Genomic DNA, 27,213 nt, shown 5'->3' on the forward strand with positions numbered 1-27,213 from the left:
GCTAGTAAAGGGTGGTTTGTGAGATTCAGGGGACGCCACTGTTGGCCCCACTTGAAGATGCCCAGCACCGCTCCTGGCAAGGAAGACCCGTACCCAGAAGTATTGAAAAGCATCATCCAGGAGGGTGAGTACACCCCCCAGCAGGTTTTTAATGTAGACGAGACAGGGCTTTATTGGAAAAGAATGCCTGAGGGAACACGTCTCTCGTTGGAAGAGAAAACCGAGCGGTGGGTTGTACCATCCAGGGATCGCTTGATGCTGCTTCTTGGTGGTAACGCGGCTGGGGACTTTAAGCTGAAGCCCTTGTTAGTGTACCGTTCAGAAAACCCCAGGGCTCTGAAGGGGTACTCCAAGCCCAATTTGCCTGTAATCTGGCGCTCAAACAAAAAGGCCTGGGCCACCAGGAGCATCTTTCATGAATGGTTCACGTGCTTTTTTTGCCCTGCCGTTGAAAAACACTGTGCCCAAAATAACCTCGCCAGCAAAGCCCTGCTCATCTTAGACAGTGCACCGTGCCATCCAGTAAATTTGAGCGATCTGTCCGATAAGGTAAGGGTGGAGTATCTTTGTGACAGTACAGCCAACCTGATGCAGCCTGTGGGTCAAGGCATAGCGTCTACCTTCAAAGCTCATTACCTAAGAAGGACTTTTGAGCACATCCTCGAAGCAACAGATGGGGAGGAGACTGCTGAGGTCGGGGCGTTTTGGAGAAACTACAGTATCATGGATGCCGTGGACAACATTGCCATAGCCTGGGAGGAGCTCAGACCAGCCACGATGAACAGTGTGTGGAAGAAGATGTGGCCTGAGTGTGTTCAGTTCCAGAACGGCTCCCAAGCAGACAGCATCGCACAGCTTCAAGGGAACATCGGGAGCCTTGCTGACAAAGTGGCTCTCGGAGAGGTGGCGGAAGCTGACGTGGCGCGACTGCTGCGGTCCCACGAGGAGGGTTTCTCGAATGAGGAGCTGATGCAGCTGGAGCGGGAGCCACCAGAAGAGGAGGGCAGCGCGGATGCCGCCCCGGCCCTGCGCCAGCTGACCCCGCAGGAGCTGTCCCGAGCCTTCTCACATTTCGAGGCCGGCTTACAGGTCCTTACCAGTCACAGCCCTGATGACGAGTGGAAACGAAAAGTTTCAAATGCCATCAATGATGCAATAAACTGCTACCGGGAATTGTACGGCGAGAAGGAGTGGCGCTCGCAGCAGCTCTCCTAGGCTGTCGTCTGGGCGTGCAACCAAACTTAACCAGAGGTCGGTCTCTGGGACTTTGGGGAGGAAGCCCAGCCAAGCCTCTGAGTCCTCTTCTGGTGTTTTCATTTTAACACTTGAAAGCATCACATTTTGTCATTAAAATTTTACTTAAAAATGTGCTTTAAGAAGATTGCGTGAAATAATATCTTGGAAAACTTATTTAAAACAAACCATGAGAAGAGTTTCCTTGTAGTGCAGCAGGTTAAGGATCCAGCATTGTCACTGCAGCAGCTTGGATTGCTGCTGTGGTGCAGGTTCGATCCCTAGCCTGGAAACTTGTACATGCCATGAGTGCAGCCAGAGAAAAAGGAAAGAAGCTTTTCCATGAAGATAAAATATTACAAACAATATCAAAGGCAAGTGACACACTGGAAGAAGATATCTCACAGAAAATCAGCTGATATCCCTGATACGTGAAAATTGAAAAGAAAAATAAATACTAAAAATCCAATAGAAAGGTGGACAAAAGATATAATTCATAAATAAGTCAATTAGATCTTGAAGCCTAAGTTTAACCTCACTCAGTGAAGTGCAAATTCAAGCCACACAGATACCGTTTCTCAGTCAGATTGGCAGTAATAAAAAGTACGACTACATACTCTTGGTGAGGCTCGAAGATGACAGGCGTCCTCATTCCTGGCTGGTGGGAACGCAAATCAGTGCGTCCCTTGTGGGGGCATCAAACACTAATAAAAAAAACAAAGCATTTCTTGGAGTTCCCTGATGGCTCAGCAGGTTAAGGACCTGGCGTTGTCCCTGCTGTGGCTTGGGGGCTGCTGTGGCACAGGTTTGGTCCCTGGCCTAGGAACATCCACATACCTGAGTGAGGTCAAGATAAAAAGACTTCCTTTATTTTTCTTTTCCGCTTTTCAGGGCTGCACCCTCGGCATATGGAAGTTCTCAGGCTAGGAGTCGAATTGGAGCTACAGCTGCCAGTCTACACCACAGCCACGGCAACGCGGAATCCGTAATCCATCGAGCAAGGCCAGGGATCAAACCTGCCTCCTCATGGATATAGTTGGATTCGTTTCCGCTGTGCCACAATGGGAACTCCCAAAGATTTCCTCTGTTTTAGCAATCCCACTTGGAGGATTATACCCTGAAAACGCACCTCCGCCGAAGGAGAGACATAGGCCCAGGTTATTTGTTGCAGGGTTGTTGTACCAGCAAAAGCTAGGAAACAGCCTGAAGAGTCTCCCCAGGACGATCAAATATGAGGTGGCAATTCCACACAATGGAATATAGCGAATGTAAATGACTTTACGCTAGTAATACAGAACGCAACTGATGTGGTTTCCAGGATGTACCATGTATTGAAAAATAAACATGGAAGAATGTAGTATAGTATTCTGCCTTTTGCAGAAGAAAGGGAAAATAAGACATATACCTGTCTTTCTCATTTGTACAGAGAGCGCAAGAAGGAGAAATCAAAAACTGAAAGGGAAAAAAAATGATTGAAAGGGTCAGAGTTCCCACTGTGGCACAGCGGGTTGAGGACCTGGCTTTGCCTCTGTGGCAGCACGGCTCAATCCCTGGCCCAGCGCAGTGAGTTAAGGATCCAGCATTGCCATAGCTGTGGTGTAGGTCACAGCTCTGGCTCCGGTTCAGTCCCTGGCCTGGGAACTTGCATATGCCATGGGTGCAGCTGAAAAAAAAAAAAAGACTGAAGAGACGGGTACAGGAGCGAGGGAGCCGCCTGACCGAGTACCTTGGTAAAGTTCTGACTTTGGGACCCACGTTAACATACTGCACAAGAAGAGGAAAGAGGAAGCAGGGAAGGGAAGCAGCAGAACGTTCGAACAGAACTGTATTTCACAGGAATCGGAAATGCACAGTGAAGAGGGAGGGACACCCCCGTTCATTTCCAGCACTGTCCTGACGATGCCCTCAGGCTTCAGAGGAGAGAGCTCTCCAAACGCGTTCTAAATGCTTGCGAGTGAGCTGCTGCCTCCTTGGCCCGGGTCAGCCGTGGGGAAAGTGCTCCGTGTGCCCTGGGCCCGGGGCCGTCACTGTCCCGGCACACAGGAAAAGGGAAAGAATGAATCATTTTGTCTTGAAATTGGAAGCATGAGTGAGAACTCCCGGTGTTGAATGTGTTTTTAGGTCCTTTTTTTTTTTTTTTCTGCTTTTTAGAGCCAGACCCGTGACATATGGAGGTTCCCAGGCGCGGGAGTCCAGTCGGAGCTGTAGCCAGCCTACACCATGGCCACAGCAACATGGGATCCAAGCCAAGTCTGCGACCCACACCACAGCCCTCGGCCATGCCGGATTCTTAACCCACTGGGCGAGGCCAGGGATTGAACCCGCAACCTCATGGTTCCTAGTCAGACTCGTTTCCTCTGCGCCACGACGGGACCTCCCGAGTGGCCGATTTTGAGTGAGGTCTGTTACGGGTTGGTGGAACCCAGTCAGTGTGAACTCGCGGACTGATGACTGCCCAGCAGCCGTGTGCGGTAGCGCGCCTTGGGGGAGCGATGCGGAAGGAATCGGGCAAAGGGCTGCCATCACTGCCAGATGGTTCAAAAGAAGCGGTGTGTGCGGAGACCAAAACCAATGGGGCAAGATGCCAACATTTGCGGAATCTAGGAGATGGGTACATGTTTCTGCAACACTTCTGTAAACCTAAATTTGTCAAAAGGTTAAAAGATGAGTTTCCGTCGTGGCTCAGTGGTAACAAACCAAAGTAGCATCTGTGAGGACGCGCAGGTTCAGAAGGTTAAGAATCCAGCGTTGCTGTGGCTGCGATGTAGGCGGGTAGCTGCAACTCCGATTCAACCTCTAGCCTGGGAACCTCCATACGCTGTGGGTGTGGCCCTAAAAAAAAAAAAGGATTAAAAGAAACTTCCTCTTTCGTACCTTGAGGAGGCTGGGTAAAGGCGGGATCCTCCAGCTGAAGTCAGAGCGCAGCTTCAGTTACCCGAGGTCGGGGCTGGTGCTCACACCGCAGCCCTGGCACACCTCCCACCCTGCTGCCTGTGTCCCTGTCCCTCCCGTCCCCCAGGGACTGGGCTGTAGCTGGGAGGAGATGCGTGGCTCTCCTGAGGGCCCCCTCGGTGGGTCTGCTTGTGAAGAAGTGAGTTTCTCTGGAGCCAGCCCTGGACCTGCACAACTGGCCACCTTTCTGCTGCTCACGTTGGGTCAATGAGGGTTTTCCACAAGGAGGATTCTGTCGGGAAAACAGCTTCTATTTCGTGAGCCTCCTCTGGGTGCCAGGCCGCATTCAGGGCTCCCTGGAACCAAACACCCCCAACAGGGATGTGCTTTAGTGCCTCGTACAGAAGAACCAGAGGCTGAGGCTCTGACAGCCACATGTGTGATGTGCCCAGCATCTGACCCCGCTGGGCGGGGAGGGCTGCGGGCTGGCACAAAGCCTTGTCCCCAGCTCACCACACGCGCGGTCCTGGGCACAGACTCCGTGAGACCGGCTGCAGCGCCACCGCACAGCTCGCCCATGGGGTGCTGCCCACACCAATGGGCTCCTCGCCACCACGACGTGGACCCCAAAGACCCACGCGTGATGCCGCTTAAAGAACTTCTCATCCGGAAGGCGTCGAGATGATGAGGGGGCAGTTTAAAAAATAAAGCCAACTTTGTCGGCCACGTGCCAGTGGACTAGTTCTTGTGGACACTGATTGTAGCTTGGGTAGCGTGTTGGTGACACAGTAAATTCAAGAAGAGCCAACTTCCCAACAGTAGGTCCGTGATGATCGCGGAATGTGCAGACCAGGGGCAGGAAGAGGGCAGTGAGCCCCGAGCCCCCCAACCCGAGAAGAAGGGCAGCGGGGCGGGACAGCTGCTGACCACCCTCACGGTGCTGGCCTTCCTCAGGGCCCTGCCAAGGCAGCTCAGGATGGAGGGCGCAGCCTGCGGCCGCCAGGGAGGGCTCCCCCAGGGTGCAGGGGGCGAGGGGTGGTGCTGTCTTGACCCGGCCCTTGCATCGGCCTTGCCTCTGGCCTCTCCGCTCTCAGGCTTCCCAGGCAGAGGGCACAGGTACTCATGTGGCTGCATTCCCTGCCCCCCACCCCACCTGTGTGTCACCCACTCGCGCCGAGAGCCAAGCACGGTCCAGGAAGAGCAGGAAAGGCTGGGATCCATGCCTCTTCCCACACGCCTCCTGGCAGCTGGGTCTTCAGAGCACAAAGCGTCCCTGCAGATGCAGCTCCACCACTGGATGGCAGTGGCTCAGTCCACCACCAAGGGTCCTGGCCAGCTGGAGCAGGACCTCCCACACCCACGCCCCGTGCTCTAGGTGTCCTTCCGGTGCCTGATCTCAGGACCCCAAGCAAAGGGCCCCAGTTGGTCTCCCAGGCACCTGGCAAGGATGCAGCCCCTCAGACAAACCTGGTCCCAGAGCTGCCATCAGCAGCCCTCCTGTCTAACCCTGACTTCCCAGGCACAGGCACCACTCCACCTGGAAGCAGGGCAGCCCCTCTGGGCAGGCCCCAGCCCAGCTTGGAGCACCAGGGTAGGCTGGGCCGGGCCAGGAGGGAGCGGTGGCCAGTCCATCCAAAGCTAAGAGCTAGGCGGCCCTCATCCTTCCACGTTGTATGGGAAGAGCCAGCGCCCCTGGACGGGCCCTGCCAGAGGAGGACCCGAGGGGAGACCTCGGAGGAGCTGTGAACAGCCCAGCCAGGACAACCCAACGTCCCCAAAGACACCAGGGGCCTGGGTGGGGGCGGAGGGAGCCTCCGGGTGGGTCCCAAACCAGCCACCGCAGGTGAAACACAGGCCAAGGCTGACTGTGTGCAGCTGGCATCCTCAGTCCTGTCGGCCACTCCCTGGAAGCCTCCGGGATGTCCAGGGTGGCCAAGGCCCAGCAGCCTTGCCCCAGGGGTGTGGAGGGCTTGTGGCCAAAGGGAGATGAGATACAGCCGCCTCCCCTCCCCTACCTTAAAGCCCTGCCATGGGGGGCAGGGGGAGATCTGGGCCTCCCAGCAGCTCCCCCGGGAAACAGCCAGGCACAGCCACCCCAGGCCCCCGAAAGCGCCAGGGAGATGCTGGTCCTTGTGGTGCCAGCCTAGCGGTGGGGAGAGGTCCAGAAGCCAGACCCTAGGGTCTCCAGAGCACAAGAAACGCCTTGACATTGGCAATGACCAGCACGGTGGGCCTTAGACAGGCTGGCAGGGGCTCTGTTGCTCTAGGCGTCCACGTCCGGACAGGGCTCCTGGAAGAGTGACTGCTTCCGCAAGGTGAGGCGGGCACACCTAGGGCACGTGGTGGAATTGTCGTAGTAGCAGTCCCTGGGGGCAGGGACAGAGGGTCAGTCCCAGGAAGGGGCGGGGATGGGGGCGCGCGCGGTGGGGGGGGGGGGTCAGTCCAGGAAGCGGCAGGGACAGGAGGTCGGTCCAGGAGGGGCGGGGACAGGGGGTCAGTCCCCAGGGGCAGGGCTCTCTGCATGTAAAATTCTACCACTGAGTCTTCACAAGCTCGTTCCATCAGGTCCCCAAACCCCTCTACAGACAGGGAAACTGATGCAGTTTATCCCTAAGGGTAAAAGCTGGGGTGAGGGGGGTCGTCCGGTGCTCCAATACCTCCAGGTGGGCCCCCCAAGGGGCCCCACCCATCACCTTGTTACCAGGTGAGGTGGCTTCTGCTCACAGGTCTCAGAGACTCCACCTACTGACCTGTTGTCACCGCTCTGCAGAGCCTGTACCCAGGCCCCTGTGCACACGGTCCCCATGGCCACTTTAGGGTTTGGAAGGGGGCATAGCCAGGTGACACGTCAGACACCACGAAAACTGCTGGCTCAGAGGATCACAGTCTCAACAAGAGTTTTTGCTGCGTCCTTACTGTGGCCGCATTTCCAGCTCTGCAGACATGGGGGTCAGCGGCTGCTGTGACAAACAGCAGGTGCCAGGCAAGACCCAGCGAGGACAGGGCGGGCCGGGGGGAGGCTGAGTCGGTGTGAGAAGCTGTGTGGGCCCAGCAAGTGCACACATATTTGTAACTGTCCCTTAAAAAATGCAAATAGGGAGTTCCCGTCGTGGCGCAGTGGTTAACGAATCCGACTAGGAACCATGAGGTTGCGGGTTCGGTCCCTGCCCTTGCTCAGTGGGTTGACGATCCGGCGTTGCCGTGAGCTGTGGTGTAGGTCGCAGACGCGGCTCGGATCCCGCGTTGCTGTGGTTCTGGTGTAGGCCGGTGGCTACAGCTCCGATTCGGCCCCTAGCCGGGGAACCTCCATATGCCATGGGAGCGGCCCTAGAAATAGCAAAAAGACCAAAAAAAAAAAAAAAAATGAAAATACCTTTCTTCCCATTTATGTGTATTATTCTCCCACCACGAGTCTTTAAAACATAAATGCTTAAGCTGTTTGAACCCAAGTCCTTAAACAAAGATATTAGTATTTCTTTCAGCCCACGGAGGTCTGAGGGAGTCACAGGAACTAGCAAGTGCAGGAATCTCGGGCCTCAGCTCAGCCTCAGTCCCGGGGGGGAGGGAAGCCAGCTGGACCGGGCAGGCCCGCGGGGGCTGGGCTGCACCCCTCCCTGGCCCGGGGGGGCTAGTTCCCAGCGGAACTTTCAATTCAGACTCACACATCAGCGTCTAACTCCCCCTCAGGATCAAGGCAGAGGGATCTCGGGACCAGGCGGCCAAGACCAAGGCCCAGACATCTATAGACAGAGCCCTGGCACCGGCCAGGTGGCCTGGGTGTGGGGGGGGCACCCACCTGTGGAAGACGGCGGAGCAGTCGGCGCACACGGACGTGTGGCTGTCGAAAGGGAACAGCACGTCACCCTCTCTGCAGAGCTCGCACACAAAGCCCTTGGCCTGGCACCGCTGGGGACAGGGTGGCAGGTCAGGGCCTGCTCTCGGGGCGCCTCCGGCCTGCTCCCCGACCCTCCCACCTGCCCCGCGGCGGGGCCCACCTCACAGTCCAGCTTGATGTGCTTGGCGAAGAGCGTGTGGGTCTCGGCCAGCGAGCAGCCCAGGCGGCCCGAGTGTGTGTCCAGCAGGTCCTGCACCGAGTACATCTCATCGTTCTCCACAAAGTGCTGCCGGTCCTGGAGCTGCGGGCCCAGTGGCGTGAGCCCCAGGGCTGGGCAGGGCCTCCCCCGGCCCACGGCCGCCTCGGCCCGGGGCCTGCGCCCCTGCGCCCGCGCCCCTGCCCTGCTGACCCTGGCCACACACCCCACCACCCCGCCAGGCGCTGCTTCTCTCTGCCCAGCCCGAGGGCCGCGCTCTGCACACTGCCCCCGCCCTGCCCGCCCACAGCGGTCACCCAGGGAGTGTCTGTTGAACGGATAATTAGGTGAGCCTGGAAAAGTGTATTCTACGGCCACCCCTGCCCGGGCAGGCCTGCGGCCGTGCACGCCGTGCAGACGCACAGCAAGGCTACGGAGCCACCACACCTGCCGCTGTGTTCAGGGCCAGAGGCCACCAGGACAGACTGAGTGTCCCCTGGGACAGTGTGGGGACCTTCTAAAGGCAAGAGGTAGCAAGTCAGCTCCTCTTGGCCCTGGTCTCTGCTTCCCGCCTCCCCTCGCCCATTCCCTCCTCCCCCTCCGGGGGGCTCCGACCTGCAGGAGCAGCCGTGCTGCCATGGCCTCCCTACAGGTGATGAAGTATGGCTTCATGAGCAAGATATCCTGGCGCAGCTTCTGTGGACAAGAGGGGCAGGTAGGCGACCCGTCCAGGCCGGCCATGCAGGGCCCCTGGGGGCCGGGGCAGGGCTTTGCAGGAAGCTACCTCACCTTGCCCTCAGGGTCAGTAGGCACCGGAGGTGCCTGCCCGTCCTCCAGGACAGTCCCAGATCTGAGTGCTCCAGCCACGCTCAAGCACTGGCCGCAGCTTTGGCCACAGCTTCCAGGCCGGGCAAGACTCTGAGGGCCTCTGTCAGCAGCTGCTCCACCCCAGCCCAGCCTCACACACCTGAGCTTGCATCCAGGGTGCCCGGTCAAACCCCAGCCACCCTCAGCGCCGTGGCCTCAGCCTCCTTCCGGTCAAGCCCAGTGCCCCTGACCAACCCCCCCAGGCACTCGCACCTGCCTGCCCCCACCCCGGCTCCTGCTGAGTGGCAGACAGCGCGGCCAGCAGCCGCATGCAGCCCTGAGCACAAAGACATGGCTGGGCTGACTTGGGATGCACACTGGGCAGCAAGGACGAGCACAGCGGAGAAGAGCAATGCTCAGTACCTCAGCAATGGCCATGCTAGCTAGGTTCAGCGAGACGTCATTAAAAGTAACCTCACCTGCTTTTTATTTTTTTATGTGGCGACTAGAAAATTTCAAACTGCCTCTGAGCCTTGCATGACACTGTGACTGGACACAGCTTTATCGACTTTTAAGCAAAGAAGAGGGGATGGGCCCAGCTCAACCTAAGCAGGGGAGCGGGAGCAGGTGTACAGCGGCCCCCCGCCCCCGAGCCTCACCCGGATCTCCACCAGCTCCTCCACGTAGTTGAACAGTAGAGGGTTGATCTCTCGGAGCCGCAGCACCGGCCTTGACACCATCAGCGACAGGTAGCGCATGCTCCCACGGGACACCTGTGGGCAGGACACATGGCACCGCCGGCGCCGCGGCCCCGGAGCCCGCCCCGCCCCCACGCAGGCCACGGCCCCTCCCCTCCCGCCCCAACCCCCATCACGTGCCCTGTGCCCCAGGAGCTCCCCCGTCCCCGCCCCGTCGCCACCCCGCACCACCCCCCGCACTCTTCCCCCCCCCCCCCCCCCCCCCCCCCCCCCGGCCCCGAGACCTTGCGCGGCTCAAAGTCCCAGTTGTGCACCACGCGCGCCGGGATGACGGCCAGGTCGTTCCAGTGGCAGTGGCTGCAGTAGTACTGGCCAGTGTAGTCGCACTGCCGGGCCTCACTGGGCACACCCCCTACGGAGTGGGCAGGGGGTTGCAAAGTCAGGGTCCCCGCCACACCCACCCACCCACAGCTTCAGGCCCTCCCCCAGCGGCACCCACACGGGCCTGCGGAGGAGCGCCAGCGAGGGGCCCGCCGGCTCCAGACCTGACGGACCGTCTTCTAAGCCCCGAGAGCCCACTGGCTCAGGGCGCCTTGCTCCCCTTGGCTTTCTCACCAGTAAAAGGGGACGATGACGGGACGCCCGCATGGGGCTGCTGAGGAATCCCATGAAGTTAATCCCGGGAGCTCCCGTGAGTCTGTTTCTGGGAAGGAGGCCTGATACACAGCCCCCGTCATGGGATTTTCCCACGTAGGTGGGTTTTCGGTGACAAGGGAGCCACACCTGGGTGGCCGAGTGCAGCCCAGCCCTGCAGGGACTCCTAGGTGCTCCGTGCCCGAGCCCCAGTCAGCTTGAGTGGGCAGTGGAAAGACGTCACTTCCCAAGGAAGGAGCAGGACTGGGTCCGCGCGGGAGCCAGGCTCCGTTTCATTGCCTGGCTGCAGCCGCCCCCACGCGCCCTGCTCGCTTGGGCACTCACGCAGGGAGATGGGCGCCCGGCACTCGGCACAGCGGTAGTCCTGGCTGTCCAGCCCTGCCTCGGGGCAGATGCTCAGCTCGTACTCGGCCTGGTGGCTGACTTTGGAACGCACACAGGGCTTGGAGATGAGGTTCAAGCACTTGCTGTGACAACGGTAGTAACACCCTGGCGGGGGGAGGACCAACAACAGGCTTCTTAGAAGGGGGGTCATCCTGCAGCCCCGACACCGTAGCAGGTCCAAGATGCCCGAGGTTCCCACCTGAGCCTGGCCCTGGATGTCGTGCAACCTTGCCCCCCAACTCCAGCCTCACAAGTGTGGGGCCTACCTGCCATTCCCATCTGGATGCCCAAAGGGCATCAAACCCAAGTGTCTAAATGCAGTTCAGCTCCTCCTTAGCAAACCCACCCCCCCTTCCCACCTTGGACTGCTCCAGCCTTCCACCCACTGAGGCCATCGACACCGGCGCCGCCAGCCCCATGGCCTCTCACACCCACGTCCAGCCCTTCAGCCAGGGCTGTACGTGGCCCTGTCCCATCCCAACGCCCCACCCTCTGCTCACGGCCAGCGTTAAAAGCTGAGTAGGTCTTTGCCCACTCATGGCCCTGGTGTACCTACAGAGACACCCCTGGCCATCTGAACCCACCTCTCCCACACCCCCTCCCAGCCACGGTGCTCCAGCCACACTGCTCTTTGCTGCTTCTTGGAGGCACTGGACACGCACTGACCCCAGGGCCTTTGCACAGACCACTCGCCCGCAGGTACATTCCTTCAGGATACACCCCAAGTCTGTGCTTAAATGTCACAAGATGCCCTATATTTTTTGTCCTTTTTTTTTTTTTTTTTTTTTAGGGCCGCACCTGCGCAGCCTATGGAGATTCCCAGGCTAGGGGTCTAATTGGAGCCTAGGCCAGGGCACAGCACAGCAATGCGGGATCCGAGCCGTGTCTGCAACCTACACCACGGCTCACGGCAACGCTGGATCCTTAACCCACTGAGGGGAGCCAGGGATTTGTTTCCACTGTCCCACGACGGGGATTCCGCAGGATGCCTTTTTACTCCACCCTAAAGTAGCACCCATCCCGTCTCTCCTTCCTTACTGTTCTTCGCCGTACAGTCCAGCTACCACTTCACTGTGTCTGACTTCTCTTCCAGAAGAGCACCTCCAACGGGAAGGTGTGCAACCATGGCAGTGTTTTCCTGCCCTGTCCAGCAGGGGAGCCACCAGCCCCATGTGGCTCCTGAGCACGTGGAACGTGGATAATACAACTGAGAAGCCAGTCATTTACTTCAAACTCAAATTTGAGGAAGTTTCCGTCATGGCTCGTAGAAATGTATCTATGAGGATGCAGGTTCGATCCCTGACCTCGCTCAGTGGGTTAAGGATCCAGTGTTGCCATGAGCCATGGTGCAGGTTGCAGGTGCAGCTCTGATCCCAAGTTGCTGTGGCTGTGGTGGAGGCCAGCTGCTACAGCTCCGATTCCACCCCTAGCCTGGGAGCTTCCATGTGCCGTGGGTGCAGCCCTAAAAAGCAAAAAACAGCAAGAAAGCAAGAAAGCAAGAGAGAGAGAGAGAGAGAGAGAAGGAAGGAAGGAAGGAAGGAAAGAAAGAAAGGAAGAAAGGAAGAAAGGAAGAAAGGAAGAAAGGAAAAAGAAAAAGAAAAAACATTTGAATGGAAATGTGGTATGTGGACGTGAGCCTGGTGAAGGCAGGCCTCTGGGTCCTGAGCCCTCGGACGCCACAGGGCCTGGGAAACTGAGAGCTCTGAGGGGGATTCACCCTCCCCCCCTGGGTGAGTACCTGACTGCCCCCCAGGAGCAGTTTGCTCCAGCTCACCTGTGCAGGTGTACCAGGCCTGGCCCCGCTCACCTGTGCAGGTGTACCAGGTCTGAATGAGTCCCCAGATGATGGTGTTGCACTTGTCACAGGTCTGCTTCACGCTCTTGCTCTTCTCCTTGTAGAAGCGGTGCTCGAGAAGGACTCGGATGTTGGGTTCATCCTCGTTGGGGTCCTGTGGGAGGCAGGGAGGGGTGCCGGGGGAGCCGGGCGGACCGTCTCTCCCAGGCGGCATCTGGAGCTGAGGTGATGACTCTGCCCCAGGCCCCGCCCCGAGACCTTCACAAGAGAACCCCCTGGAGATGCGTCAGGCCTGGACCGCCTCCCCCAGCATCCCTGGTGCGGAGAGCTGCCCCGGGGCCTCGTGAGGGCCAAGGCCACGAGAGCAGGGGTGGCAGGGCTTCTGCTGCCCTTCACACGTTGCTGGCTCCGCGCAAAGGCAGATGTTGGGGTGGGGGGAGTCTTGGACTCGCCAGGAACTGACAGAGCAGCAAAAGAGATGGCCCTGGCTTGTCCAGCACCAAGAGCTGCCACGTGGGGCCTGGGCCACCTGCAGTATTTCCACATGAGTAAAAGGAAGTCCACTTCCTTTGAACCACTGTATTTTGGGGTGTCTTACCCCACACCATAGCCTTACCTACGTTCAACTGAATATTCTAATTTGTAAATTCCCAGGATGAGCCCTGCAGGATGCAGCAGCACCTGGGATTCCGGCCCCTCCCGTTGTCGCCTTCAGGAAACCACCCCCACCCCTGGCTCGAGGGGTTCAAGGTGGGACTCCCTCACCCACTTGCTCCATGAGTGGACGCATGACCTTGGACTGGCTGATCCACATGCAATGAGCAGAGAAGCAGCCTGCCCGGGCCCGGGGGCCCATCTCTCTCCCACCTTCCTGGGTGCCCTCACCTCCGCCCCTCAGCCCCGGCTGCCTTGTAGGAGGCAGGCCGGACCCACCTTCAGCTCCTGGAGCTTCAGCCGCAGGTGGACGAGCCGCACCACAGCGTCCTTCTGCTTCTCCGAGTGCTCGGGAAGCTCCAGGATGGCCTCCTTGCACTCCTGGATGGCCTGCCGCAGCTGCTGGACATCAGAGGCCAGGAACAGGCCCTGCCCGGGCAGGGAGCCAGCAGTCAGGTGCCTGCGTGCCCTCCTCAATGGCCTGGCCCCGGAGCCCGCTGGGCGCAGAGTAGACCTCCTTGCCCCTCGCTCGGCCAGATGTCACGCAGGGCCCGAGGCCAGGGAAGATTGTGGCTGGGGCAGGGGCCTCCCCACGCCAGCTGCCCCCGCCTGGACCTGGCCAGAGGCCACTCAGGGGCTTCCAGAGATGGAAATCAGGAAGTTTTTCAAACACAACTTCCTTTTTGGAGTTCCCACTGTGGCTCAGCAGTAACGAATCCAACTAGTATCCATGAGAATGTGGGTTCGATCCTTGGCCTCGCGCCATGAGTCGGCAATCCAGCGCTGCCATGAGCTGCAGTGTAGGTTGCAGACACGGCTCGGATCCCACGTTGCTGTGGCTGTGGTGTAGGCCGGCACCTGCAGCTCCCATTCCGCCCCTGGCCTGGGAACTTCCATATGCCACAGGTGCGGCCCTAAAAAGATAAAAACAAACAAACAAACAACAAAAAAAAAACACACAACTTCCTTCTTTTAGAAATCCAGCGCCCTCTGTGTCCCTTTCACTTCTGCAGAGCTTCCTCTCGGGTGAAAGCAGAGAAATGACACTCATGTCAGGAAGGAGAGGACGCGGCCTCTCAGAGACACCCCAGCACCCCTGTCCCCGGGCCCAGCCACTCTCAGTGACCCAGGGTGGGGCCTAGCGAAGCCCCTGCTGGAGGGAAAGGAGACGGGCCAGGTGTCTAAGCTGGGGGCTGGGGCTGCTCTCAGGCTCCTCCCCCAGCACCCAGAGGCTCCAAGAGACCAGGCAAAGCGGAGAGGAGACCCCGCTTGGAGACCAGAGGAGGAGGAGGGGCTCAGAAATGGCATAATAAAGATGCAGCAGGAGTTCCTGGGGCTCCGTGGATCAAGGACCTGGCATTGTCACTGCAGCGGCTGTAGTGGCACAAGTTCGATCCCGGGCCCAAGTACTTCTACGTGCCGCTGGTGCAGCCAAAGAAAAAAAAAAAAAGATGTAAACACATAAATGAAATAGACATGGGTGTCGGCAGAGTGTAAATAAAGCAGGAAGGCCAGATACAAAATGACCAGCAAGGAGCTCCCACTGTGGCGCAGTGGAAATGCATCCGGCTAGGAACCATGAGGTTGTGGGTTCGATCCCTGGCCTTACTCAGTGGGTTAATGATCCGGCGTTGCCGTGAGCTGTGGTGTAGGTGACAGAGGCAGCTCGAATCCCACGTTGCTGTGGCTGTGGTGTAGGCCGGCAGCTGCAGCTCTGATTGGACCCCTAGCCTAGGAAGCTCTATATGAAGCAGGTGTGGCCCTAAAAAGCCAAAAAAACAAAAAAAACAAAAAAACAAACTCCAAAATGAACAGCACATGAGGACTTAAGTCACATTTGAATGTTATTCTAATGTTTCTCCCAAATAAAAGTTGGGGACAGTTCACATAAAACGAAAAAATTTGAAACTTAAAAAACAATCAATAGAGCCTTTTTATTAAAAAAAAAAAAAAAAAGCGAGGTTTCCATGGAAGAAAACACAGCACAGAAAAAGGGGCCCGGCCTCACTGGGTTGGGGGTGCGGGGTGGGCAGGCCGCTGCCCCCTCCCTCCCTCACCCCCAACACCATGGGGACAGGGCTGCCTGGGGCCCCAGGTAGAATCACTGCCACACACGCTCCATAGGAACTGGCACGTAGGGAGAGGAACAGCAGGCCAGGCTCCCAAACCCCAGGTCTGGCATGTCCCCCCAAGTAAGCAGATTTGGGGGTGGAAACCAGGGATCACATAGCCTGAGCAGGGGGTGATGAGGACATGGCTGGCTCCTCACGCTCTGGGGCACCTCATCCCTCCCCCAGCCTGTGGACCCCGAACCTTACCACCGGCCGGGCAAAGTGGTCCTCGGACAGGCCGAGATCCATCACGCGCTCTGGACAGCGGAACTCCGGTTCCCCAGGGGGCAGCTCAGGCAGGGCCTCTGGTGGGAAGGGCAGCAGAGAGTCAGGCGGCTCAGCCACAGGAGTGGGGGCGGTGGGGGGCACAGGAGGTGCTGCGGGCAGCAGGGCCCGTGCTGGCCTCAGTTCTGTTGCATTCGCAGAGGAAGCCTTGTGCTTGTGCAGACAGGGAGCCATTCAAAACTGTATTACAGAAGCTGCGCTCGAATTCTACGGCACAGGCTCCTGCGTGGGACGTGGATGCGGGAAAGGCCGCCTGAAGCCCACACAGCAGAATTCCTGGGCCCCCGTGGATTCAGGCCCCTCTGTGCACACCCAGGCCCCTCACCCTGCCGGCTCTCCCTGAGGCTTGGGCCCCGGGACCTCCGGACCTCCATGGGCCTGGACCTCTGCACAGGCCCCTCCAGCTCCTAACCTCTCACCCTGCAGATCCAGCGCCCGTTCACGCCCCCGAGTCCCCAGGGTGAGTGCCTGCTGTGTGTTGCGCCCTGAGACACAGCGGTGACAAGACAGTCACAGATCCCGCCCTCAGGAGTGTTCCTCCTAACGGGGTAGAACAGCCAGCGTGCTCCCCGCTCCCCGCGCCACGGAGGAAGCGCCCGGCGCCCCAGGGTCAAGCCACACGCACAGGCCTCCGCCACGCACCCACCTCCGGCTCTGGCGTCCAGGGCCTCCTCACCAGCCCCCCGCTCATGCTGCTTGTCGAAGGGGTTGAGGTGCACCTGCCGGAACCGGGCCAGCTTCTCATCATATTCCATAGCACCCCACCTGTGGGGTGAGCAGAGATGGGCGTCCAGCTCCCAGGCTCCCTGTCCCCTCCCCTCCCCTCCCAGGGTTTCAGAGGGGACCCTTGGCCCCTGTCACTCCCCCAGGAGGCTCAGGGCGGAATATCTGCCCACCACAGCTCCATCCTCTGCCCTGTCCCCAGGCCCCAGGGCCCCACCCCCTCAGGGGCTGGGTGATCTGCTGAGGGGGTACCTGGGGGGGGTGGTCAGAGAGTCAGAAACCAGAACCCTGCCTCCCAGCACCAGTCCCTGGGACCCCACCTGCTGCCTCACTGCAGGAGGAAAGGCCTGAGCAACAGGGCTGCCTGGCCACCCAAGGGGCTCCTTTCCTGCCAGAGAACCTGCCACCCACCCAGCACAAGGATCAGGGCTCTGTCACCTGCACTGTGGCCCTGGGCAGGGCCCGCCTGGCCAGAGCCCCGTGACGAGGCCCCCATGGATGCTAGTGAGTCACTGTGCGGGCCAGGCTGGCACTTCACCGGCCTGGGTTCCGGCTGATGCCCCACGGGGCCTGAGCCCACACCTCGGGACCCAAGGCAAGAGGCAGGAAGTGCCTGGTCTGCAGCCTGGCACTGCTTTCCCCCAGCCAGAGCCCAGCAGCCTCGGACACAGGGAGGAAGGGGACCAACTCAACCAGCTAGGCCACATTCCTGAGCGGCCCTCAGTCCCCAGGGTGAAAAGAGCTCCCAGGAGGTGGCGGGGATGTTTTTAAAGCTTTGCAGTGGGTTTTGCTTTCCTCGTGAGTCTGGATCATTCACGATTATAAGAGGCAGTCCTATGACCCCTGTCTGCCTGCACCCACGGCATATGGAGGTTCCCAGGCTAGGGGTCGAATGGGAGCTGTAGCCGCCGGCCTAGACCAGAGCCGCAGCAACGCCAGATCCGAGCCGCATCTGCAACCTAAGCAACGCGGGATCCTTAACCCACCAAGCAAGGCCAGGGATCCAACACACAACCTCACGGCTCCTAGTCGGATTCCTAACCACTGTGCCACGACGGGAATTCCTGTTTTGTTTTTTTGTTTAGGGCTGTATGTGCAGCATATGTAAGTTCAAATCGGAGGTGCAGCTGCCGGCCTACACCGCAGCAACGCCAGATCCGAGCTGCACCTTCAGTGACTTACACCACAGCTTGAGGCAACACTGGATTCTGGACACTCTGAGCAAGGCCAGGGGTCGAACCTGTATCCTCATAGATACTAGTTGGGTTCTTAACCTGCTGAACCACAATGGGCACTCCCTGCTCCCACTGCTGTTGTTGTGTTTTTTTTGGCTTTTAGGGCTGCACCCGTGGCCATGGCACATGGAAGTTCCCAGACAAGGGGTCCAATCAGAGCTACAACTGCCAGCCTACACCACAGTCACAGCAAGGCCAGATCCGAGTCGAGTCTACGACCTACACCACAGCCACAGCAACACGGGATCCTTAACCCACTGAGGCCAGGGATCGAACCCGAAACCTCATGGTTCCCAGTCGAATTCATTTCCGACGCGCCAGGACGGGAACTCCCTGTTCCCACTGTTTTAATGACTTTCCAGGTCTGGATTTTCTCTGATAGTGGAGAAGACTGAATTTTCACTTATCTCAAGATTTCTCAGCTCCCTGCTGCTAGATGTGGTCATGTGACTATGTTCTGACCAATGGGATGTGAACAAAAAGATTTTGAGCCTTCTGGGAACTCTTCTTAAAAGGTAGTAGGACTGCCCCTATTGAGCTTTCCCTGCCTCTTGCTGCCTGGGATGCAGATGTAAAGGGTGGAGCTGGAGCAGCCACCTTGGGCTGTGAGACAGAAGCCCTGAGATGCAAATCTCCCGGCTTCATTCAAGTGAGACAAGCATAAACTCCTGTTTAAACCACTGTTATTGGGAGGACAATTTCTGACTCTTGCGGCCAAAACAGACTCGAACTGCTAACGCCCAGAGCCTTATGGTAATAAGACAAATGGCCCCTCTTCAAATCGCAGCTCCGTCAGCTCCAAGCTGTGTGACCTTGGGCAAAGGCCTAAACCTTTCTTAGCTTTTCTTTTTATTTTTTTACTTTGATGCCATGCCCATGTCATGTGGAAATTCCCTGGCTAGAGACTGAACCCCCATCCCAGCAGAAACCCCAAGTCACAGCAGTGACAACACCAAATCTTCAACCCACGGAGACACCAGGGAACGCTTGGCTTTGCTTAGGAGTTCTCATGTTCGAATGGGGAAAATAAGTCCTCACCGCACAGGGTTACAGATTAAATTCGTCAGTACAAAGTTCTCAGTACCTTGGCCAAAAATAAATACCAGCTGCCATCTGCTGTTATCAACGTCAATATTAAGAATCAGACTGGCCTGATTCAATGCTGTCTCTTGCCATAAATAAGGGAAAACACACTGCCTCCCGCCCGGAGTGGGGGCAGAACTAAAAGGACTGGCATATGTGGCAGTGAAGCCCAAAACCCAAAGTCGCTGTAGAGGAAACTGTGTCTGACACCATGTGACGAGCAGCCCGACCCCAGGAGACTGAGGTGGGGGGCGGGGGGGGTTCCCCTGAGAAACCTCCCAGCATTTTAAAATATGGCCAGGGGAGTTCCCTGGTGGCCTCATGGTTAGGACCCAGCCCTCTCCCTGAAAGTTCAATCCTGGTCTGGGAACTGAGAGCCCACATCAAAAAAAGCTACCACTGCAGGCCATAGCCAACATTTTTTTAAATTAAATTAAAAATACATAAATGGCCAGAGAAGCTCTGAGAAGGAATACCTCCCCACTCCCGGCAGGGCTCCTGGGGCTCCAGTTCCTTCAGGAAAAGCAGCTTTCATTAACCTCGCCACGGGCAGTCAGCAGGGATGTGGAGGCCGAGGAGGGCAGAGAAGTGGGGTTGCCCATCTCTCCCAGCCTGCTTCCCCCCTGCCAAAGTGCACAGTCCAGGGCAGAAGGAGGCCACTGACACATGGGCCCAGCAATGAGGGCGTGGGGGCTGCCTCTGCAGGAAGCACCACCACCCTCACCACCCCACCAGGCACGCCCCACAACAAGCCCTGCACCCGGAATTCAGGCCGGGTCTCCCAGGGGCAGGCAGGAAGGTGGACACTCAGAGGAAAGGACACCAGTCCTCGGCCCCCTCCAGAGACCGCCTCTCTGGGGGTGTGGACTCCACTGACTTTGCTTTAAAGGAAACCTCAGAATGAAGCCCAGGGCTCTGGGGCACCTGCATCAGCCTCCCACACCCAGGCGCCGGGCTCCAAGAGGTCCTGTCATCACCCCTGCTGCCACCAGGGGCTCCCGGGCTCCTACCTGCTCACACCTGGAAGGAGGCCCACCGGGACCGCTCCGGGCGCAGGGCCTGTGTTACTGTCCCTTTAAGGAGCCTGAGTCACCGAAGCCTTGCGCCACCTCCTCGAGGAGGACAGCCCCACCCTTCCCCCACAACAACAACACACACGCCCAGGACCCTGCGCCCCCCGCCCATTTCACAGACTGGCCCGGCCCCCCGCACAGGGTGGCCCTGTCTCGGGGACCCCCCCACGCCCCGGGCCTCACAGATCCTACGACAACGCGTGTCGACAGCCGGAAGCAGTGACAGTGTCACCTGGGGTGGCCGCGTCCACCAAACCCCGCCGGAGCAGGGTGGAGACAGCTGAGGTCACCAGCCCCCTGTGCCACCCGGGGAGGGGCCTGGCGGCCCAGAGTCCCGCTGTGCGCTCCGGCGGGGCCTCGGCGGGTCCCGGGGCCCCGGCGTCCGCGCGGGAGAGCCCCCCCGCCCCGGGCTCCAGGCCGGCGCCCCGGGCCCCGGCCCGCGCCTCCCGCCCCGCGCTCACCTGACCGCCGCCGCCGCCGCCCCCGCTACATGGTGGCCGCGCCCTCGCTGCGCTGCAGCCGCCGCCGCCCGCTGCTGCCGCCTGCGGCCCGGAGGCGCACGGCAGCCGGAGGCCGCACCCCCAGCCGACGCGGAGGCCGCACGTCCCACTCCGGGAACTGGGCCCGCGGGGTCCCGCTGTTCAGGACCGGGGGCAAGAGGAAGTCCCCTTGGGGCTCGGCGGGCTAGGAACCCGACGCGGGCCCATGACGATGCAGACTCGACCCCTGGCCGGGGAAGCTGCATGCGCTGCACGTGCAGGCCCAGAAAGCAAAAAAATAGATGGTGTGAAATAAAATTCCTACGTCATGGCAAGACAAGAAAAATTTCAACAGCCGCTCTGCCCTTGGGCCTCTCGCCCCTCGCTGTGCCCGGAGGACCTGCATTTCTGCACCCCCCCGCCCCCCCGCCCCGCCCACATGGCAGGAATGCCTGTTCAGCCACCAACAGCCACGTTTTCCCAGCTCCAGCATCAGGAGCTCAGATCTGGATTGTGCCAAGTGTCAGTAATACGTCATTTGATGTCCAGCCCTCTGTCGTAAAAAACTGCCATAACCGATTGACTTCTAATGGGCAGAACTGTCCTCAGAGCTTTCTAGATGCTCTTCCCAGGTCATAATTCTCAAATGTGGCTCGAATAAAGTTTCCAGCTTTTTGGAATTCCCATCGTGGCTCAGTGGAAACGAATCCGACTAGTATCCATGAGGTTGCAGGTTCTATCCCTGGCCTCGCTCAGTGGGTTAAGGATCTGGCGTTGCCGTGAGCTGTGGTGTAGGTCGCAGACTCGGCTCGGATCCCGAGTTGCTGTGGCTGGGGTGTAGGCTGCCGGCTGCAGCTCCAATTCAACCCCTAGCCTGGGAACCTCCATATGCCAAGAGTGAGGCCCTAAAAAAAAAAAAAAAAAAAAAATTCAACTTCTTTCTCACATCTCCTGATTAATTTTTTATTCACAATGGTAAAGAAGGGGACTGCATTTTCTAGATTTTTCCTTAATCACAAAAGTCCTAATTTAAATCAAAAGCAAACGTTCTTTTTAAAAAAGCTGGTATTTAGGAGTTCCCCTGTGGCTCAGCAGGGTAAGGATCCTGTGGCGGTCACTGCTGTGGCTCCGGTTACAGCTGTGGCACAGGTTCAGTCCCTGGCCCGGGAACTCCCACATGCCGTGGGCACGGCTAGAAACAAAATTGGCATTTAATCTTCTTTTAAACCCTGGGAGCTGAGGGAAAAAGGAAGAGGGGACCTCTGTGCAGTCAGCTTCCAGCTACCTGACCCCGTGTGGCCTTCGCAGCTCGCGAGGGGAGAAGGTGCTCCAATTCTTCCCTCTCACTGAGGACACCGGAGGCCCAGCGGGGCTGCTCAGCAGCGGTGCAGGAGTTGAGGAAGCCCCGTCTGTCTTCACCACCCTCCACCACCCCCACATCAGAAACGAAAGGCTGGAGTTCCCATCATGGCTCGGTGGTTAACGAATCCAACTAGGAAACGTGAGGTTGCAGGTTCAATCCCTGATCTCGCTCAATGGGTTAAGGATCCGGCGTTGCCGTGAGCTGTGGTGTAGGTGGCAGACGTGGCTTGGCTCCTGCATTGCTGTGGCTGTGGCGTAGGCCGGCGGCTGCAGCTCCGATTCCTCCCCTAGCCTGGGAACCTCCATATGCCACGGGAGCGGCCCTAGAAAAGGCAAAAAGACAACAACAACAAAAAGAAACCAAAGGCTGCAGCAAGAGTTTTGTTTGCTTTCTGCACAGCTTTGGGGCCTAGGATGCTGCCTGGATACGTGGGTGCCTAATGACAGGGCCTGAGGGAGGGACAGTCCCCAGGAGAGGAAGAATGTTCCACCTGGCAGGGGCCCACTCCCACGGTGACACAGCAGGGAGCAGGCAGAACCCGAGGAGCCAGACAGACGCTAAGCAAAGAAGCCGATGAGTAGCAGGTGTGACGCTCAAGAAGCAAATAAGCAGGATGCCAAGTGTATGAAAAGCTGGGGAAGAGGACATGCCAAGCCCCAAAGCGGAGGAAGCAGAGGACCGCGGGCAGCCGGCAAGGGCCCAAAGCCAGATGTGTGAACGCCTGGAGCCCACGGGGCCAAGGTTTGCAGAAGAGAACTCAGGTCGCGTGGCCAGAAAGGTGCAGAGAGAGGGGATTGGAGGTGGGAGGGGCCGTGGGTCAAGGTAAACACTCTGGCTATTTTTTTTTTTTTTTTGGCTTTTTAGGGCCACACCTGTGGCATACAGAGGTCCCCAGGCTAAAGGTCCAATTGGAGCGACCGCTGCTGGCCTGCGCCACAGCCACAGCCACGCAGGATCTGAGCTGCGTCTGCGACCTACACCACAGCTCACGGCAACGCTGGATCCTTAACCCACGGAGCGAGGCCAGGGATCGAACCCGAAACCTCATGGTTCCTCGTCAGATTCATTTCCACTGCGCCACAACAGGAACTCCCACACTTGGGCCTTGATGGTGGTGAGAGACTCAGTCACTGCAGTGGCAGCACCAGGCCTAAACCCTCTGAGCCACCAGGGGCCTCTGCGAGCTTCTTCTCTCCTCAGGGCTTTGTCGAGGTGTAACCGACATGCAGCAAACGGAGTGTTGAAGTGCACAGTCGGATCCGTCTTGACACATGCATACACCCCGCAGACTATGGCCTCATTAAAATGGTAACCCCACCCAAGTCCTCAGAGGTCCCCCGGCCCTGTGGCAACCCCTCCCTGTCCCCACTTCTGTCCCCAGCACCCATGGCCCTGCTTTCTCTGTCTGGGGCCTGCTGGCCCAGTGTTAGCATGACCTTGGTGACGCTGGACGTCTTTTTGTTAATCTTTGTTCTCTGCCTTTCCCACAACCATCACTCTCCTTCCCCGTGGCAGCTGGAAGGAGCTCAGGTGTGTGACACGCACTGGCAAACAGAGGAATCCTGGGGAGACTCTACGCTGACCTTATAAATGCTTCTGCGGGATGAAAATACAGCCTCCCCCTCCAGAGACCTTCAGAGAAGAAGAGAGAGAAACGTCCAGATACGCCCACACGGGCTTGGGGGCCAGGCAGTCCTGCTCCATGGCTGACCCCTCCTGTTCAGCCTCAGTGCAGTGGCAGTAGCCTTGCCACGTGGGGCCATCAGAGGGAGGGCCTTGACCACTTCCAGCAGGGTCCAGCTGTGTGATGGCCACCACCCTGGAGCCCCTGGGGACAAGCTCACTGGCTGGTGAGCTCGGAAAGCCTCCATTTGCTCAGATGGAGCCTGGGTACAGATCACAGAAAGTGCTGGGCAGTAACCACAGGTCAAGCGCAATGAACCTGCAAAAATGACTTTTTCTTTCTTTTCTTCCTTTTCGGCCGCCCCGCAGCATGTGGAGTGCCGGGGCCAGGGGTCAGATCCGAGCCGCAGTGTCGACCTGCACCACAGCTGTGGCAACGCTGGATCCTTAACCCACGTGCTGGGCTGGGGATTGAACCTGCGTCCCGAGACACCACTGATCTTGTGCAACAGCAGGAACTCCCAGCTTTTCTAAGTCAGCGCTAAAGGTACTCTCAGTTCGTTTGGGCACCATAACAAGGTACTGGGTGCTGTAACTAAGTACTGGGTGCTGTAACTAGGTACTGGGTGCTGTAACTAAGTACTGGGTGCTGTAATATGGTACTGCGCACCATAACAAGGTACTGGGCACCTTAAAAAAGTACTGGGCACTATAGCAAAGTACTAGGGGCTCTAACAAAGTCCTGGGTGCCATACAAAGTAGTGGGTGCTGTAACAAAGTCCTGGGTGATTTACAAGCCACAGACATTCACTTCTCCTGGTTCTGGAGGCTGGAGGCTGGGGTCAGGGTGCTGGCCTGCTTGGGTGCCCTGAGGGCCCTCTACCGGCTGCAGATGGCAGTTTGCTCCTTGTGTCCTTGCGTGGCGAGGGGGCTCTGTGGGCCTCTTTTATGAGGGCCTCATGCCAGCCAGCAGGCTCCAAGCTTGGGACTTCACCCCTCCAACACCAGCCACCGCATAGGGGTGAGGACTTCACCCTCCGTGGTGACGCAGCGCTGAGACACTCACGGACTGGGAAACCGTTCTTGCCATCAGACTGGGGGTGACAGCTCTCTGCCTCCTGCCTGGAGCATCTGTATCACCGGGTCACATGGCCCAGGGCAGCCCAGGTGTGCCTCTCAGCTGGAGGGCCTGCACCGCAAAGCTCCGGTCTGTGTTAAGTCTGCGTCTCCCCAGGAAACGGGACCCTGGACAGCTCCCAGGTCCGGCTCTGAGGTGGGCGTCTTCCCACAGAGCCCACAGTGTGAAACCGAACCCACGCAGGCCTCCACCCTTGCTCCAAACCTCATGCAGCCCTGGCCTGTCTTCCGTTTGGGAGAACCCCAGCTGTGCGGACAGTGACGCCTGCAAAGTGACCTTCACAGGCTGGGCTTTGTCTGTGCTCAGTAGGTGCACACACTCACTTATTATTGTCTAAGCCAGTAGTTTTCTAAGAATTTCAAGAGCAGAGGTCTCTTTCTTCCCGCTTTTTTTAGGGCCACACCGCGGCATATGGAGGTTCCCAGGTTAGGGGTCCAAAGGGAGCTGTAGCTGCTGGCCTACGCCACAACCACAGCGAGGCCAGACCCGAGCAGTGTCTGCGACCTACACCACAGCTCATGGCAAGGCTGGATCCCTGCCCCACTGAGTGAGGCCAGTGATCGAACCCGCATCCTTATGGATGCTACTCAGGTTCATTTCCACTGCGCCGCAGTGGGAGCTCTTCTTCTTTTTTAATGACTGTGTGGAAAGTAACATGACGTCTTTTCTGTCGGAGGAAATCTTGGTGCCTCCATTTTGCTCCCGCGCCCCTTCCTGCGACCCCCTCCTCGTCCCCTCTTCTCCCAGGAACAACCTGTCTCAAATGAGCCAACAGGAAGGACGTGCGCCCTGACGGGACCCGCAGGAAGGGGACAGGGACATCGCCCGCGCTAGGGACAAGCGGCGGGGGGGGGGGGTCCTTAGTTCGGCGCGCACGCTTTTTGGAGCACCCGCACCCCTGTGCACAAGTCAGGAGCCTTGTTCGTCACTTCTCCCCGTTCATGGGTCCCGTTTCTCGACGCTGACGGTCCGAGCCATTCCCCAGCATCTATGTGGAATGCCACCTCCTGAAACAGGCGTGGGCTATAATCTCTGCAGCCGGGCCATCGCCCTAGAGAAAGCGCCTGCCGCGTGGAGAGGGGCAGACTCGAGGGTCCTCTCCCACTAGACACTCACTGTCCCCTCCCCAGGCCGTCATCCCCAGGGGCAGCAGGAACCCTCCCGACTGCAGCCCCGCGCTTTGCAGCTGCTGTCTGTGGGCAGCTCTGTCTGACTCCACACCTCAGCTTCTTTGTCTGTAAGCAACTGCCTCACAACTCTGCCCTGATGTGCGACCTGGTGGCTGAAGGGTTCGAGGCTGCCTGGCCCCCAGGACAGGCCCTGCTGTGGGGACAGTCTAGGCTACCAGATTCCATAACTGAGAAGTAACTGCTCAGCATAAACGTGTCCCCAAGTGCAACGTTATTCTGCGTTTATCTGAAATTCCACTGTAACCGGGCACCGTGTGTTTGCTCTGGCAGCCCTGCCTCTGGGTGTGGGCCATCTCCTGGCAGCCCTGTGTGCTGGCCAGGGTGAGGGCGAGGAACGTGCCCAACCCTGGATGCCCCTGGACAATGGCCCAGGCGGAAAGGGGCAGGCGGACCTGAGGACAGCCGATGTGGTAGTGGCGTCCACACTGGCGGGTCCTGGGAGGCTCAGGTGGGACTGCGTAGACCCTGGGCCGCTCCTCCTGCCCCCTCGTGGCCATGCAGGCAAGCTCCCGTCACTGACAGTAACATGTATTCAAGAGCTAACACGCAGGGCTTTTATTATGGGCCACATGCTGTTCTAGCCACTTTCTGAGGCTATTCCTGTTTTCAGGCTACACAGCGAACCGCTCTGAAACGCAGTGACACAAAGCAGACGCTCCCAGCGCTCGGAGGGCTGTGGGTCAGGAATCCTGCAAGGGCCTGTGTTTGCCCAGCTCAAAGAACCAATGGAGACAGCCATGGCTGAGTGGGGAGGGGTCTTACCTGTCGGAGGCAGGGTCCTGGGGCGACTCCCCACTGTCTGCAGAACGGTCTTCGCTGGCCGAGGGGCACAGATGGCCAGTTATAGGGGAAGTCCTGCCAGGTTTCCAGCAATCAAGGGAAACCAGCAAGGGGCACGCCCCTGACCGCCCTCTCGCCGGTGGGGGCAAGGGCACGGGAAGTCAGTTTCAGGTGGGCGAGGTGAGGCGGGCGCGCAGGGAGCCCGTGGGTGCCTGACGGTGCACCAGGGCTGGCTTGTCTCTGTCCACAGCATCCTCCATGCGGGGTGAGGATCCTGGGAACTAAATTGCTCCTCCTGGGAACAGCGCTGGAGGCTCCTGGGCACCAGCGGGAGAGGAAGGAGGGCAGAGGAGGGCGAGCTCAGAGCAGCAGGGTCCTAGGTTCCGTCAGTGCTGCAGCCGGAGGGGACAGGGCGGCCCAAGGAGCCCAGCTTCCCCAGGTGATGTGAGCCAGGACCGAGGAGTCACGAGTGCAGGCTCAGGAGGAAGTGTGATTTCTGGCCATGGTGAGCCAAGGGGGCGGCCCACGGCCTGGGCAGGCACTCACGCCCTTGCACCTGGTTTCTGGCCTCCTTGCCAAGGTTTAACAGGGTACACGTGCCAGCCCTCAGGAGCGGCCCGGTGAGCCGGACTGGGGGCCAGCACCTGGGTACGAGGAGCCGGAGAGACCCCGCAGGTGACTCAAGTCTTTGGGGGTCGCCAAGCCCCTTGAGAACCTGCGCCATGGATGTCCCACCCCCCAGGCGTGTGGAGGCCCTGGCCCTGCGAGGCCCCCGTGGAGTTGGGGTGGAGGCAGAATATTAGCTCAGGTGGTCAGCACAGGAGCGTGGGCTTCTGACGCCTTCTTTGATGTGGCCGTCGCTGAACACGTGTGGCTTAGTAACGTCCCCACAGGCCTTGTTTACCGCAGGGAGGGCACCTACGCCCAGAGGCCATGAGTCCCTAATCCCCTGCGTCTCAGTCTACAGGATGCAAAGGACAAA

At 58.8% G+C, this 27,213-nt stretch overlaps 1 protein-coding gene and 1 long non-coding RNA gene across 25 annotated transcripts; one reads left to right on the plus strand and one right to left on the minus strand.

Annotated features, from left to right (window-relative positions):
* Positions 1-100: 100 nt before the first annotated feature.
* On the minus strand, positions 101-20,150 carry DEF8 (differentially expressed in FDCP 8 homolog). 24 transcript variants are annotated; one of them, XM_084959185.1, is made up of 13 exons: positions 19,596-20,006; positions 19,062-19,208; positions 16,191-16,309; positions 15,467-15,564; positions 13,428-13,577; positions 12,507-12,648; positions 10,640-10,804; positions 9,946-10,073; positions 9,623-9,736; positions 8,772-8,852; positions 8,121-8,261; positions 7,922-8,031; positions 101-6,491 (listed from the first exon to the last, which is right to left on the minus strand). In XM_084959185.1, the coding sequence occupies exons 2-13, from the start codon at positions 19,118-19,120 to the stop codon at positions 6,389-6,391; spliced, it is 1,410 nt and encodes a 469-aa protein (XP_084815311.1). In that variant the 5' UTR covers positions 19,121-19,208; positions 19,596-20,006; the 3' UTR covers positions 101-6,388. The 24 variants fall into 24 exon arrangements, with proteins under 24 accessions (XP_084815311.1, XP_084815314.1, XP_084815307.1 ...); XM_084959188.1 differs by having other exon boundaries at positions 7,922-7,963; positions 19,596-19,710; XM_084959179.1 differs by having other exon boundaries at positions 4,935-7,452; positions 19,596-19,712.
* Positions 20,151-22,364: 2,214 nt separating this feature from the next.
* Positions 22,365-25,665, plus strand: LOC146402126 (uncharacterized). Its single transcript, XR_014805230.1, has 2 exons — positions 22,365-22,808; positions 23,016-25,665. It is a non-coding gene; the product is annotated as an uncharacterized LOC146402126 (long non-coding RNA).
* Positions 25,666-27,213: the final 1,548 nt, after the last annotated feature.

The sequence above is a fragment of the Sus scrofa genome, chromosome 6, assembly GCF_054392235.1.
Source record: "Sus scrofa isolate SSC_HxYL_T2T_F1_AM1 chromosome 6, Sscrofa_HxYL_maternal_Yorkshire_Landrace_v2.0, whole genome shotgun sequence".
In the NCBI taxonomy this organism is placed as follows: domain Eukaryota; kingdom Metazoa; phylum Chordata; class Mammalia; order Artiodactyla; family Suidae; genus Sus; species Sus scrofa.

Bases quoted from the DNA above. Each gene is read 5' to 3' on its own strand.
- DEF8 (XM_084959177.1), bottom strand. From the start codon at position 19,120: ATGAAAGCTGCTTTTCCTGAAGGAACTGGAGCCCCAGGAGCCCTGCCG. The intron at 15,565-16,190 runs GTGGGTGCGTGG...CCTTCCCACCAG, and splicing joins CCTGGACGCCAGAGCCGGAG to AGGCCCTGCCTGAGCTGCCC. The intron at 8,032-8,120 runs GTGGGCCCCGCC...CCCTGTCCCCAG, and splicing joins ACATCAAGCTGGACTGTGAG to CGGTGCCAGGCCAAGGGCTT.